General features: G+C 44.0%; 1 protein-coding gene across 4 annotated transcripts in view; it reads left to right on the top strand.

Moving 5' to 3' along the window:
- Positions 1-4,369: 4,369 nt before the first annotated feature.
- Positions 4,370-14,025, top strand: part of SLC16A4 (solute carrier family 16 member 4) — a 33,149-nt gene continuing 23,493 nt past the window's right edge. For 2 of the 4 annotated variants that reach the window (XM_042252148.2, XM_042252140.2), the window contains exons 1-3: positions 4,370-4,552; positions 4,990-5,130; positions 7,037-7,149. In XM_042252148.2, coding sequence (XP_042108082.1) covers positions 7,109-7,149 — 41 coding nt within the window. In that variant the 5' untranslated portion in view covers positions 4,370-4,552; positions 4,990-5,130; positions 7,037-7,108. The remainder of the gene's footprint in view (positions 4,553-4,989; positions 5,131-7,036; positions 7,150-14,025) is intronic. The other 2 variants (XM_042252144.2, XM_004002305.6) reach the window with 1 other exon arrangement.

Here is a 14,025-nt window from a genome sequence, read left to right as displayed (position 1 = left end):
TTAAATCTGGAAAACAAAACATTAATGAATTAGCAGTATTTCAAAGAAAAAGTTGTTAAAAAATTATCATCAGTTCATTTAATCATGTTATTAATTCTTATTGATATTGAATCCTGTCTTTTTCCTTAGCTTTGAAAATTCTTACCCAGTTCACTTTTATGATCTTAAACTTATCAGAAACCTGTATTCTAGATCTTTCCATGAATCTCTCAAGACAAAGAGGGACTTCTGTGAAAGCATCAGTAAATAAGTCTCTGTAAATGACAAAAAGACTTTTTAATAAAGTCCTTCCATACCTTTCCTTACCCTCCAGACACATTTTACCTTCCTTCTTACTTTACACACACAGTTGTTTCCTTTCACCCTTGTATTTCTAAGTGGTTTTTAATTACATATAATGATTAGCATTTATAAACCTTAGAATCCTTACTTTCTAGTAGAAACTAAAAAGAAGTAAGCAATTGTAGACTGTCTGTTACACTAGCATTCTGTGGATTGGCACATTTATAAATATATTTCATAATTTCAAGAAATATATTTTTCCTCATAGTAAAATTTTCAACGTGGCATAAAACATGTTTGCCAATAAACCCAAATATCTTTGAAATAAGGGTCTGGGGCTCAGTGGTAAAGAATCCACCTACCAGTGCAGGAGACATCAGTGATCTTTAGTTCCTCTGTGATAAGAAGCCAAAGTAAATACAAAATCAAAAGTAGGTAAATCTGTGTTCGATAATTAAGGTTTCAATATTTTATCTTATTTGGAAATGATCTAGATAGTCAACAAATATCCAAAATTTAACTTAGTGTAACTTTTTCCTAGTTTCCAAATTGCCCTACACACAGTTTTTGTCCTTCTAATAAAAATCACCTTCCTGAGATCTACATTTCAAAGAAATGTCTCTTGAGATCTAGAATACTTACATCTCCAAGCTCTAAGGCACAGAAGAAAGATGTTAAGTTCCACCAAGAAGGACCCTGATTCCTTAAATCCAGATGTTTTATAACATCTGCAAGCCTTTTGAACTGAATGGGGAGGTTTCGAGATTGGTAAAAAGGATAGGTGGGCTTTTCATTATTTCTAGAGCTACATTTCTGTTCTTGTCAAGACTTGATTTTTAAGAATGATTTTTAGTTGTTCTTAATTCCTCAAAGAACTGGGTTGCAAGCTAAATGATATGAAGAGGCCCAAAGAACCCACCCATCCAACTATATTATCTTCAGTTTGCTTCTTCATGTCAGGGAGATTCTCAACTAAAATGAAAATTAAAAGATTCCTCTGTTCCAGATTTAGGGCTGTGCCTCTTTTGAATGGTTTAGTAAATCCTTCCAGAGTGGCTTCAGAATGTTTTTCTTTTTCTCTGGGTACACAGTTTCCCTTCAGCTTAGGGAAGAAGGCCTAAAAAATGTTCCTATCATACTCTGAATATCAGCTTCCAATGTGGCCAACTTCTAACCATGGAGCTCACTAAAAAATCCTTTGAAATATCTTACTAACACATTTTAGTTGGGGCAAACAGTAAATATTCCTGGTAATACCAAACAAAACTTTCTTTTACTTTTAAACCAAAGGTATCCATATCAAATGAATCAAAACCAAAACCATGGCTTAATCACGGATGCAAGAGGCATTCCCAAAGAAGATGAAAAAGATATTACTCCCTCATCCGCAAGATCCAGAGCCACTCCCAAAGATGGCCAAAGACAGACTTAGACAATACCCCTGAGAGAGGGTGACAGTGGATACTAGCTATAAACAGGGTGCCACCCACATTCCCGTCCAGCCATATTTTGGGGGCCTCCAACATGACAGCTGAGCTGCCTGCACAGATACAGAGCTGCCAACCTGCAAGCTCTGATGGGCAGAAAGCCAAGTCAAGGTCTCAACGCAAAACAAGATAAATGAGAAAGAAATAGCAGTCCCTGGGTGTAAGAAATAAAAACTTAAAAATGGACCATTTTCAAGAATAGCTAGCTTTGAGTGACAGCTTGCTGATGTAATAGCCAAGAGCTGGGTTACAAAACTGAAAAGTGCAGGCAAAGGGAGGGCAGGATGCCTAGTATTTTTGCACTTGTTTATCCTATTGGTGAATTCAAAACATCATGCCACCCCATGGACTGCAGCACCCCAGGCTTCCCTGTCTATCACCAACTCCTGCAGCTTGCTCAAACTCATGTCCACCGAGTCGGTGATACCATCCAACCATCTCATCCTCTGTTGCCCCTTCTCCTCCTGCCCTCAATCTTTCCCAGCAGCACAGTCTTTTCCAATGAGTCAGCTCTTTGCATCAGGTGGCCAAACTATTGGAGCTCCAGCTTCAGCATCAGTCCTTCCAATAAATATTCAGGACTAATTTCCTTTAGGATTGACTGGTTTGTTTTCCTTGGAGTCCAAGGGACTCTGAAGAGTCTTCTCCAACACCACAGTTCAAAAGTGTCAATTCTTTGGTGCTCCGCTTTCCTTATGGTCCAGCTCTCACATCCATACATGTGAGAAGGAATAGGTGCTCGAGAAAGGAAGAAACAAGATATCAAGGGGCCAGCCCATAAAGTGGAAGGAGATAAAGCTACATGATGTCTGGGAAGACTGCTTACTCCATAGTACCTATCTAATGAGGAACTGGGGGAGGGACTTACGTGCTAGGGACAAATTGCTCATTGTAATCTTGCAAGACCATCATTAAAGCTTTGCTTCCCACTCACCTTCTGTCTCCAAGTCTGAGTTTGGGTTGGTGTGTTCCTCACACTGGGGAGGGGAAGAATCCAATCATCAATGCGGATGTAAATGAAAATTCACAAGCCACCATTCAAAGATCTAATTTTTTTTCTCCTGCCACTCTGAATCTAGAATGGAAGGAACTCTGTAAAACTGCACCATAGGTGGTGGTCCAGAACTGACTTTGGTAAGAATTCTCACCCTTTTGGGGCTTCTGCCAGTTTTCCCAGGATCTCATCAGCAGGCTCTCAAGCAAGTGGGGTGTCCCAGCAGGTCTCATCCTGGCCACTAGAAACTTGGGGAACCACTGACTAAAACCGCCTGCCCTGTCCTGGCACCACAGTAATCACTTGCATGAGTTAGCTTAAATAAGAAATCCGGGTAAGGAATGCAGAACAAGCTACCAACAACCAGAAATATTTGAGAAACATCAAAAGGTGAGAGAAGACCCCAGTCCATATGTCCTACCAACCTCCCAGAATCCTGGCTGGAATCCATCTTGGCTGAACAATGAGAGTGCCACCAGGAAGGATCTTGAGTCAAAGGTGTTAGCCAGAGACAATCCAGGAACTAACCCCATCACCATAAAACCTGAGACTGTAAGCCATGTGGCAAAGGAGCTCTCCTTGTTTCCTTATCCTGCAGCTCTCTGCCCAAGTGCCCCTTCCCAATAGTCTCTTACTTTGTCAGCATATGTGTCTCCTTAGACTATTAATTTCTAAGTGTTAGACAAGAGTCCACTCTTGGGCCCTGGAAGGGGTACGCTTCTAGCAACAAAATTGTAGGGGAGAAAAAATAATTTTCCTTCTACTCTTAAAGTGCTTGGCTGAGCCCCTTTTAGTCTAGAGCACCTCATAAGTGGATAAACTTATCTAGGTTAAAAGCTTTCCACTGTGGCCACTGTAATACAAGATTATCTTTGGTAAGTTTAGCCTATTTGTCACCCTTAAAATTTTATTCACCTGAGGCCTCACACAGGACCATCCCAGTTTCAGTCCAACCCAACCCTGGACCCAGGGCAACTCCAGCCAGTTTCTGAATGCAGTCCGGAAAAAGTAATGCTCAAATAAGGCCTGATGGTTCATGAAGCAAAAGCTGCAGAGCTGGGATGGGGGAAGGGCCAACCCCCACCTCCAGAGGCAATGAGACAGCAGTGAGCCCAGTGGGCTCACTGGGTATCGACCTTGGGCTCCTCAGGGTCTCCTTCCTTTGCTCCCTCTTCTGATACCAGAACTAATTATTTGAACAAAAATCAGCTCAAACTGCGCAGTAACTAGATATTGGGAGTGCTCCACTGTCTGGAGCCCAGGGAGAGGTTTTTACAGAGAGAAGGCAGAAGCAAAGTAAGGAAGTTATTGATGGGTCAAAGCTTAATTCCTGGCTGATTGTGACTGGTCATCTTCAGGTTTCTATTTTGTAGCCCTGTTTCAATTTCTGGTTTGCTTTCATAGGCTGACTTGGCATTAGAGCCACCTCAGTGTGTTGGCCTCCTAGTTTAACAATAGTTATCCAAAGGATTTTCTACTTGGTTTACTCTGGTGCTTGTTTTTGAGATCATGGTGAACAAGTCTATCTTCTGGGTCAGGGTGGGTGGAGGGAAGGGCCTAGTATAATGTCAAATCCCAGTCTCCCCTCCTCCCCTCAGGAAGTAAAGTCCATCAGCAGGAGTGTCTAAGTTGGCTCTAGCCCTGAGCTCTTACACTGCTTGCTTGTTTTCACAGGGCAGCAGAATGAAATGCTTTAGAAAAAGAGCGACATTCTGGAAAACCGTATAACTTTTCTTCCCAGATTGCTTCAAGTCTGTGGAGGATTCCCTTGCTGAACGCCACATCAAAGGTAGGATGAAAATGGGGTTGTGTGTTGGAGTTTGTTCTTCATAATGTTTTGAATGACCAGCATCTCTTCCCGCACAGCCTGCTCACCAGACAGTTGTGCCCCACACTCTGCCGGCAGATTCTCTTTTCCAGGAAGAAACAGACTGCCTGCCTATCTGCCAGTGGCAAATAAAGACTGCTACTCCGTCTCTCAGAATATTTACATTTTCCTTTTGCTATTTCTCTTTTTATGTATTTATTTCATTGAACCACTTGTGTGAAGGTAGAAGACATGACATTTCACTCCTGAGCATTTTAGCACACATCTCCTAAGAACAAGCACATTCTCTGACAGAACCACGAGACTACAATCACCAAGAGGTCTAACCTGGTCTACTATACAGTCCTTATTCAAATTTCCCCAACTCAGTTCCCAAAGTCCTTTCCAACTTTTTACAGGCCTGGAATCCACTCAGGGAAGTCATTGCCCTTTGTTGTCATGTCTGCTGCTAAGCTGATAAGTCACTTCAGTCGGGTCCGACTCTGTGTGACCCCATAGATGGCAGCCCACCAGGCTCCTCCGTCCCTGGGATTCTCCAGGTAAGAACAGTGGAGTGGGTTGCCATTTCCTTCTCCAGCGCATGAAAGTGAAAAGTGAAAGCGAAGTCGCTCAGTCGTGTCTGACTCTTAGCGACCCCATGGACAGCAGCCCACCAGGCTCCTCCGCCCATGGGATTTTCCAGGCAAGAGTACTGGAGTGCGGTGCCACTGCCTTCTCCGGTTGTCATGTCTATTTAGTCCCTAAGAATATTTTCATTTCAGCAACTGCTGTGAAAGGGAATATCCAAACCTGAAGTTCCCCATTCCTTTGAAAATTTCTCTAATTTTAAGAGCTTACTACCCAGAGGACCAGAGGGTGATACACAATTTTGCCCTAGGATTTGACTTCAGACCTGGGGGGAGGACAGTGTGAGGAGTGACCACCCAGCAATCAATGAGGTCAGACTTGGCAATCAACTCCTTTGCAGTTCCTGCCTGAAGTGAACTGGTCATATTTTAGAGGCCATTCTCACTTTCCACTTTCATGCACTGGAGAAGGAAATGGCAACCCACTCCAGTGTTCTTGCCTGGAGAATCCCAGGGACGGCAGAGCCTGGTGGGCTGCATCTATGGGGTTGCAGAGTTGGACACGACTGAAGCGACTTAGCAGCAGCAGCAGCAGCACACTGGTGTGAGAGAGATTTCTGTGGTGGTTTTGATGTCCTTCATATCACAGCCTTTTGTTACCTTTTTCTATTTTTTCCCATGGTTCTGCCTGGTTCGTGACTACGGAATAAACAAGGATTAAGGGGAGTCTAGTTGGGCAGTCTTATGTTAAGTAAGGACATACTGCAAGAGAGCTGTCAGCACTCTGGAATTCCAGGGGAAGTCAGGCAGCAGACCTCCACAAATATTCCCCAAATGGTGCAAAGCCTTGCTTGTATTTGTGAGGTTGAGATCAGAGAGCCTAAAAACAACGTTAGACATCAGAAGTGTTGACTAAAAAGATGTACAACTTGAGAGTTGCAAGTTTTATCTGGGGCAAAATGAGGACAGCAGCCTGGGAGATGGCACCTCAGCTAGCTCTGAGACTGCTCCAAAGAGGCGGTCAGTGAAGGTCCATATATGATTTTGGTGAAGAGGGGAGTTCAATGCAATCAAGTGCTTACTTTACAAAAAGTCTTCTGCTAGTCACAAGAACCTGAAGTCATCAAGATGGGATTTAGTGATTTTCTAGATCTGAAGAGATGTTAAGGATTGGGATCATAAAATCAGTTCCTAAAAATATCTATCTAAAGACCTGCTCCACCAGATTCCCTGGAGCACAGAGGCCTCATTCCACCTTGCATTCCTTCAGGGGGTGTTGAAGGCTAACAGCTACAGTAGCACAGGGTTCAAGCTCCAGAGGCAGATGGCAAATGCCCTTGTTGCTGTTCAGTCGCTGGCAAAGGCTCTTGGAAAATGCCAATTTCTAGTTGACAGGCAAGTGCCAATTTGCTGACAAGAAATCATCTATTCTTAAAGAGGTGGGCTGAAAAAAATTACAAGTGGTTTTTGAATTTTTAAAATTTATTTTTGGTGTGCTGGGTCTTCATTGCTGCATGTGGACTTTCTCTAATTGCTCCAAGTGGGGGGTTACACTCTAGTTGCAGCACATAAGCTTCTCCTTGCAGTGGCTTCTCTTGTTGTGGGGCATGGGCTCTAGGGTGGACAGGCTTCAGTGGTTGCAGGTTCGAGTTCTAGAGTACCCGCTCAGTAGTTGTGGTGCACAGACTTGGTTGCTCCATGGCATGCGGGATCCTCCTGAACCAGGAATTAAACCCATGTCTCCTGCAATGGCAGGCAGATTCTTCACCACTGAGCCATGAGGGAAGCCTGGCATAAGTGGTTTTATACCACAGAAAAATATAATAAAGTTCAGATCAGTTTGTCAACTAAGCCAACGTCTGTCTTGGATTTGTCACAGGGATCTTCTGCATTTAAAACAAACGAAGCATCATGCTGAAGAGGAAGTTTCAACCTTACAAGAAAACCCTGGATGGAGGTTGGGGATGGATGGTCGTATTTCATTTCTTCCTGGTAATTTACTTTCTCCTTCCCCACTGCCTGAAAGAAAGTTTTCTGGGGAAAGGCTCAGAGCAGCCTAACAAGAAGATCACGCATGAGACCCTTGACATTTGAATGGAAAGGGGATCCAAGTGAGGCCAGGAACTGCCAATGAACCTTCAAGTTGAAAATGTTCTCCTTGAGTGAAACCAGAAACACTGCCATCCTGTCTCCTACTCCTCCTCAGCATTCCTTAAACCTACAGAACGCTCCAGCCACCATTAGCAGCTTTGCCCTGGCTGCATGGCGGTTAGGATTTGGGGACAATCACATTTAGCCATCCGAGAAATAGCACTGCTGCTGCTGCTGCTGCAGCTGCTAAGTCGCTTCAGTCGTGTCCGACTCTGTGCAACCCCATAGACAGCAGCCCACCAGGCTCCCCCATCCCTGGGATTCTCCAGGCAAGAACACTGGAGTGGGTTGCCATTTCTTTCTCCAATGCATAAAAGTGAAAAGTGAAAGTGAAGTTGCTCAGTCGTGTCCGACTCTTAGCGACCCCATGGACAGCAGCCCACCAGGCTCCTCCATCCATGGGATTTTCCAGGCAAGAGTACTGGAGTGGGGTGTCATTGCCTTCTCTGGAAATAGCACTAGAAACTGCTAAAATTTGCTTCTGCCAGGGTGGGCAGGGAGGGGATTCCGAGCTCAGTCAAGTAAACATGTAACTGCTGCGAGCAACTTCCTTCTCTCCTAGTGTTCTGCCTGGTGTCCACTTCCCAACCCATCCCCACCATCCAAAACTTATGCCAGAGTTAGGCCCAATGTATATTTCTGACATGTCTGGAAAGGAAGACAGGGTTGTGAATCCTGAAGCTGGAGCCTGATTTTTTCCCTTCATTCATAAGCAGATCCAACTCTTTTTTAATTAACTTCTTTCCCTCATCCTCCCAGAAGCTCTGGGGGTTGTTATGTGAGATTGTGGTGATATGAATCGGCATGGTCATCCTGATGGGATTGATGAATACCTTCACTGCCATACCTTAAACCCTGAGTGTGGCACCAGTTCCAGGATGCCATGTCCTCAACAAAGATATCCTTCCCTCCTGATCTTCCTCCTCGGCCCAGTCCTACAGTAAGAAGCGTCCAAGGAGGGGAGTGCAGGTCCTGGTGACTTCTAACTAACCTGCAGCCCACAGTATAGAAGGACCACACCTCCTCCATCATGACAGAGAGTGGGAAAGGAGGAAGGCAGAGGTCCTCAGCCAGGATTTACATAATACAAAACTCATAACCTAAGGACTATTTGTTAAACATTAGTTTCATTACTAAAGAACACAGAATCTTTTTTCCTTCCTCCCAGAAGTGTCACTAAAAAGGAAAACAAGGATACACTAAGTCTGAGAGCCTTCCTGTGGCTGGGCCACCTCCTCACATCCCAAGCTTTGCAGAACAGGCGTTATTGGTGAGGACCTTGAGTTCTCCCACTTTTTCCTGCATTATGCTCTGAGGATAGGAAGTTATCAAATTTAGTGGCTGCTAAGAACAGTTGTCTAATAATGAGATTAGTAAACAATCTCTCACTTTTTATGGGCTTCTCTGGTGGCTCAGTGGATAAAGAATCTGCCTGCAATGCAGGAGACACAGGAGACGTGGGTTTGATCGCTGGGTTGGGATGATCCCCTGGAGCAGGGCATGGCAATCCATTCCAGTGTTCTTGCCTGGAGAATCCCAGAGATAGAGCATGGCGTGGCGGGCTACAGTCCATAGGGTCACAAAGAGTTGGACATAATTGAAGTGACTGGGCACGCACACTTTTTGGGGTGTGGTGCTACTCTTAAGCACACACATAAAACATTTTGGGTCCGCAAAATGTTAATAATTAACTCAGGCCAATCAGCCACAGTAGTAAGGTGGGTACTTGGATGATGATACTTTCGTGCCTGTATAAGTCTGCTTTTCTAGAATAGATGAACTCCTGAAAAGGTGAGTGAAAAACCCAGGAAATAACATATCCTTCAGGAGCTCCCTCCTTTTTTTTATTTTAAAGGTCTCATTCTGACTTACCATACTTTATAACTGTATAATCTGCATGACTGTTTTCTGTATTCAGCCTGTCTCTCTGGACTGAATGTTCTATGAGCACAGGGCCATTTGCTGGGTCTGTTTATTCACCACTATAAGCCAAGTTCCCTGATCAGCAGCCAAAACACAGAACGCACTCAATAAATACCTGCTGGAAGATGGGCGGATGGATGGACTGATGGACACATTCATGAATAAACAAGGTGATAAATATGAAGTTGGAGAGATGGGCAGGGACTTTGGAGGACTTTTAAGAAAAAATACAGATCTGAGCAATATTGAAGAGATATTGTTAAGACTGTAGAGTAACTGAATATCAGGGAGACAGGGAATCATGGAGTCCTAGGATGCTGGCTTGGACAGCACGGAGGATAATGTATGCCCTTCACTGAGTTGGACATGTGAAGGGGACAAAACCTAAAGAAGGCTTGAAGGCCTTAACACTGGGCACTGAGTCTGGGAGACTTGTGACATAACCAGTCACGTATGTGTTCAGTATAGTACACGTGTATCTGCAGCCAAGGATCTGCATACTGAGACTTGTGAGTTAGCAGCACACACAGGGATTTCAACTATAAGTCAGAGTATTCAAGTCACCAGAGAGTACAGTTCAGTTCAGATCAGTTCAGTCGCTCAGTCATGTCTGACTCTGTGACCCCATGAATCGCAGCACGCCAGGACTCCCTGTCCATCACCAACTCCCGGAGTTCACTCAAACTCATGTCCATCGAGTTGGTGATGTCATCCAGCCATCTCATCCTCTGTCATCCCCTTCTCCTCCTGCCCCTAATCCCTCCCAGCATCAGAGTCTTTTCCATTGAGTCAACTCTTCACATGAGGTGGCCAAAGTACAGGAGTTTCAGCTTTAGCATCATTCCTTCCAAAGAAATCCCAGGGCTGATCTCCTTCAGAATGGACTGGTTGGATCTCCTTGCACTCTAAGGGACTCTCAAGAGTCTTCTTCAACACCACAGTTCAAAAGCATCAATTTTTCGGCACTCAGTTTTCTTCACAGTCCAACTCTCACAGCCACACATGACCACTGGAAAAACCATGGCCTTGATTAGATGGACCTCTGTTGGCAAAGTAATATCTCTGCTTTTGAATATGCTATCTAGGTTGGTCATAACTTTCCTTCCAAGGAGTAAGCATCTTTTAATTTCATGGCTGCACTCACCATCTGCAGTGATTTTGGAGCCCCCAAAAATAAAATCTGACACTGTTTCCCCATCTATTTCCCACGAAGTGATGGGACCAGATGCCATGATCTTCGTTTTCTGAATGTTGAGCGTTAAGCCAACTTTTTCACTCTCCTCATTCACTTTCATCAAGAGGCTTTTTAGTTCTTCACTTTCTGCCATAAGGGTGGTGTCATCTGCATATCTGAGGTTATTGATATTTCTCCTGGCAATCTTGATTTCAGCTTGTGTTTCTTCCAGTCCAGCGTTTCTCATGAGGTACTCTGCATAGAAGTTAAATAAGCAGGGTGACAATATACAGCCTTGACGTACTCCTTTTCCTATTTGGAACCAGTCTGTTGTTTCATGTCCAGTTCTAACTGTTGCTTCCTGACCGGCATACAGATTTCTCAAGAGGCAGGTTAGGTGGTCTGGTATTCCCATCCCTTTCAGAATTTTCCACAGTTTATTGTGATCCACACAGTCAAAGGCTTTGGCATAGTCAATAAAGCAGAAATAGATGTTTTTCTGGAACTCTCTTACTTTTCCATGATCCAGCGGATGTTGGCAATTTGATCTCTGGTTCCTCTGCCTCTTCTAAAACCAGCTTGAACATCAGGGAGTTCACGGTTCACGTACTGCTGAAGCCTGGCTTGGAGAATATTGAGCATTACTTTACTAGCATGTGAGATGAGTGCAATTGTGTGGTAGTTTGAGCATTCTTTGGCATTGCCTTTCTTAGGGACTGGAATGAAAACTGACCTTTTCTAGTCCTGTGGCCACTGCTGAGTTTTCCAAATTTGCTGGCATATTGAGTGCAGCACTTTCACAGCATCATCTTTCAGGCTTTGAAATAGCTCAACTGGAATTCCATCACCTCCACAAGCTTTGTTCTTGTGATGCTTTCTAAGGCCCACTTGACTTCACATTCCAGGATGTCTGGCTCTAGGTGAGTGATCACACCATTGTGATTATTCGGGTCGTGAAGATCTTTTTCGTACAGTTCTTCTGTGTATTCTTGCCACCTCTTCTTAATATCTTCTGCTTCTGTTAGGTCCATACCATTCTGCCTTTATCGAGCCCATCTTTGTATGAAATGTTCCCTTGGTATCTCTAATTTCCTTGAAGAGATCTCTAGTCTTTCCCGTTCTGTTGTATTCCTCTATTTCCTTGCATTGATTGCTGAGGAAGTCTTTCTTATCTCTCCTTGCTATTCTTTGGAACCCTGCATTCAGATGCTTATATCTTTCCTCTTCTCCTTTGCTTTTCGCTTCTTTTCTTTTCACAGATATTTGTAAGGCCTCCTCAGACAGCCATTTTGCTTTTTTGCATTTGCTTTCCATGGGGATGGTCTTGGTCCCAGTCTCCTGTACAATGTCATGAACTTCCATCCATAGTTCATCAGGCACTCTATCAGATCTAGTCCCTTAAATCTATTTCTCACTTCCACTGTATATTCACAAGAGATTTGATTTAGGTCATACTTGAATGGTCTAGTGGTTTTCTCCACTTTCTTCAATTTAAGTCTGAATTTGGCAATAAGGAGTTCATGATCTGAGCCACAGTCAGCTCCCAGTCTTGTTTTTGCTGACTGTATAGAGCTTCTCCATCTTTGGCTGCAGAGAATATAATCAATCTGATTTCGGGGTTGACCATCTGGTGATGTCCATGTGTAGAGTCTTCTCTTGTGTTGTTGGAAGAGGGTGTTTGACATGGCCAGTGCATTCTCTTGGCAAAACTCTACTAGCCTTTGCCCTGCTTCATTCCATACTCCAAGGCCAAATTTGCCTGTTACTCCAGGTGTTTCTTGACTTCCTACTTTTGCATTCCAGTCCCTTATAATGAAAAGGACTTTTTGGGTGTAAGTTCTAAAAGGTCTTGTAGGTCTTCATAGAACCATTCAACTTCAGCTCCTTCAGCATCACTGGTTGGGGCATAGGCTTGGATTACCATAATATTGAATGGTTTGCCTTGGAAATGAACAGAGATCATTCTCTCATTTTTCAGATCTCATCCAAGTACTGCATTTCAGACTCTTTTGTTGACCATGATGGCTACTCCATTTCTTCTAAGGGATTCCTGCCCATAGTGGTAGATATAATGGTCATCTGAGTTAAATTCACCCATTCCAGCCCATTTTAGTTCGCTAATTCCTAGAATGTCGACGTTCACTCTTGCCATCTTCTGTTTGACCACTTCCAATTTGCCTGGATTCATGGACCTAACATCCCAGGTTCCTATGCAATATTGCTCTTTACAGCATCGCACCTTGCTTCTATCACCAGTTACATCCACAACTGGGTATTAGTTTTGCTTTGGCTCCATCCCTTCATTCTTTCTGGAGTTATTTCTCCACTGATCTCCAGTAGTATATTGGGCACTTACCGACTTGGGGAGTCCCTCTTTCAGTATCCTGTCATTTTGACTTTTCATACTGTTCATGGGGTTCTCAAGGCAAGAATACTGAAGTGGTTTGCCATTCCCTTCTCCAGTGGACCACATTCTGTCAGGCCTCTCCACCATGACCCGCCCGTCAGGGTGGCCCCACATGGCATGGCTTAGTTTTACTGAGTTAGTCAAAGCTGTCATCTGTGTGATTAGATTGACTAGTTTTCTGTGATTATGGTTTCAGTGTCTGCCCTCTGATGCTCTCTCGCAACACCTACCATCTTCCTTGGGTTTCTCTTACCTTGGGCGTGGGCTATCTCTTCATGGCTGCTCCAGCAGAGAGCAGCCACTGCTCCTTACCTTGGATGAGGGGTATCTCCTCAAGGCCGCCCCTCCTGACTTTGAATATGGAGTAGCTCCTGTGCAGCTGGGCAAGAACCCTGGAGAAAGTGAGGCCTAGGGGATGGGTGGAGGATGGCTCAGAGGAAACTGAGAAGCAGTTAGCAGTTAGCATCCCAAAAACTAAGGCAGAAATGTGCAGAAGCAGATGGTGCAGAGAGGCCAGATATGATAGAAATGATATGACCTATTGGTTTCGCAACAATGAAGTCTCTAATAACATTGATAAGAGGCATGCACTGGAGTGAGATGAGAGGAAGCAGAGATAACCTAACAGACTAATCTTTGATGAAAGAAGTTTGTGAAGGTCAAGAGCTAAGGTGATACTAGAGAGGAACCTGGAGTATCATAACATAGTTTTGTTCAGTTGTGTTCAACTCATGGACGGCACCATGCGAGACTTTCCTGTCCATCACCAACTCCTAGAGCTTACTCAAACTCATGTCCATCGAGTCGGTGATGCCATCAATCATGTCATCCTCTGTCATCTCCTTCTCCTCCCACCCTCAAATCTTTCCCAGCATCAGGGTCTTTTCAAATGAGTCAGTTCTTCGCATCAGGTGGCCAAAGTACTGGAAGCTTCAGCTTCAACATCAGGACTGATTTCCTTTAGGATTGACTGCTTCGATCTCCTTGCAGTCCAAGGAACTCTAAAGAGTCTTTTCTAACACTACAGTTCAAAAGCATATCAATTCTTTGGTGCTCAGCTTTCTTTATAGTCCAACTCTCACATCCATATATGACTACTGGAAAAACCATAGCTTTGACTAGTCAGACCTTTGTTGGCAAAGTAACATCTCTGGCTTGTTAATATGCTGTCTAGGTTGGTCATAGTTTTTCTTCCAAGGAGCAAACGCCTTTT

Source organism: Ovis aries, chromosome 1 (assembly GCF_016772045.2).
Source record: "Ovis aries strain OAR_USU_Benz2616 breed Rambouillet chromosome 1, ARS-UI_Ramb_v3.0, whole genome shotgun sequence".
NCBI lineage: Eukaryota > Metazoa > Chordata > Mammalia > Artiodactyla > Bovidae > Ovis > Ovis aries.
This window is presented reverse-complemented; position numbering and strand designations above follow the sequence as displayed.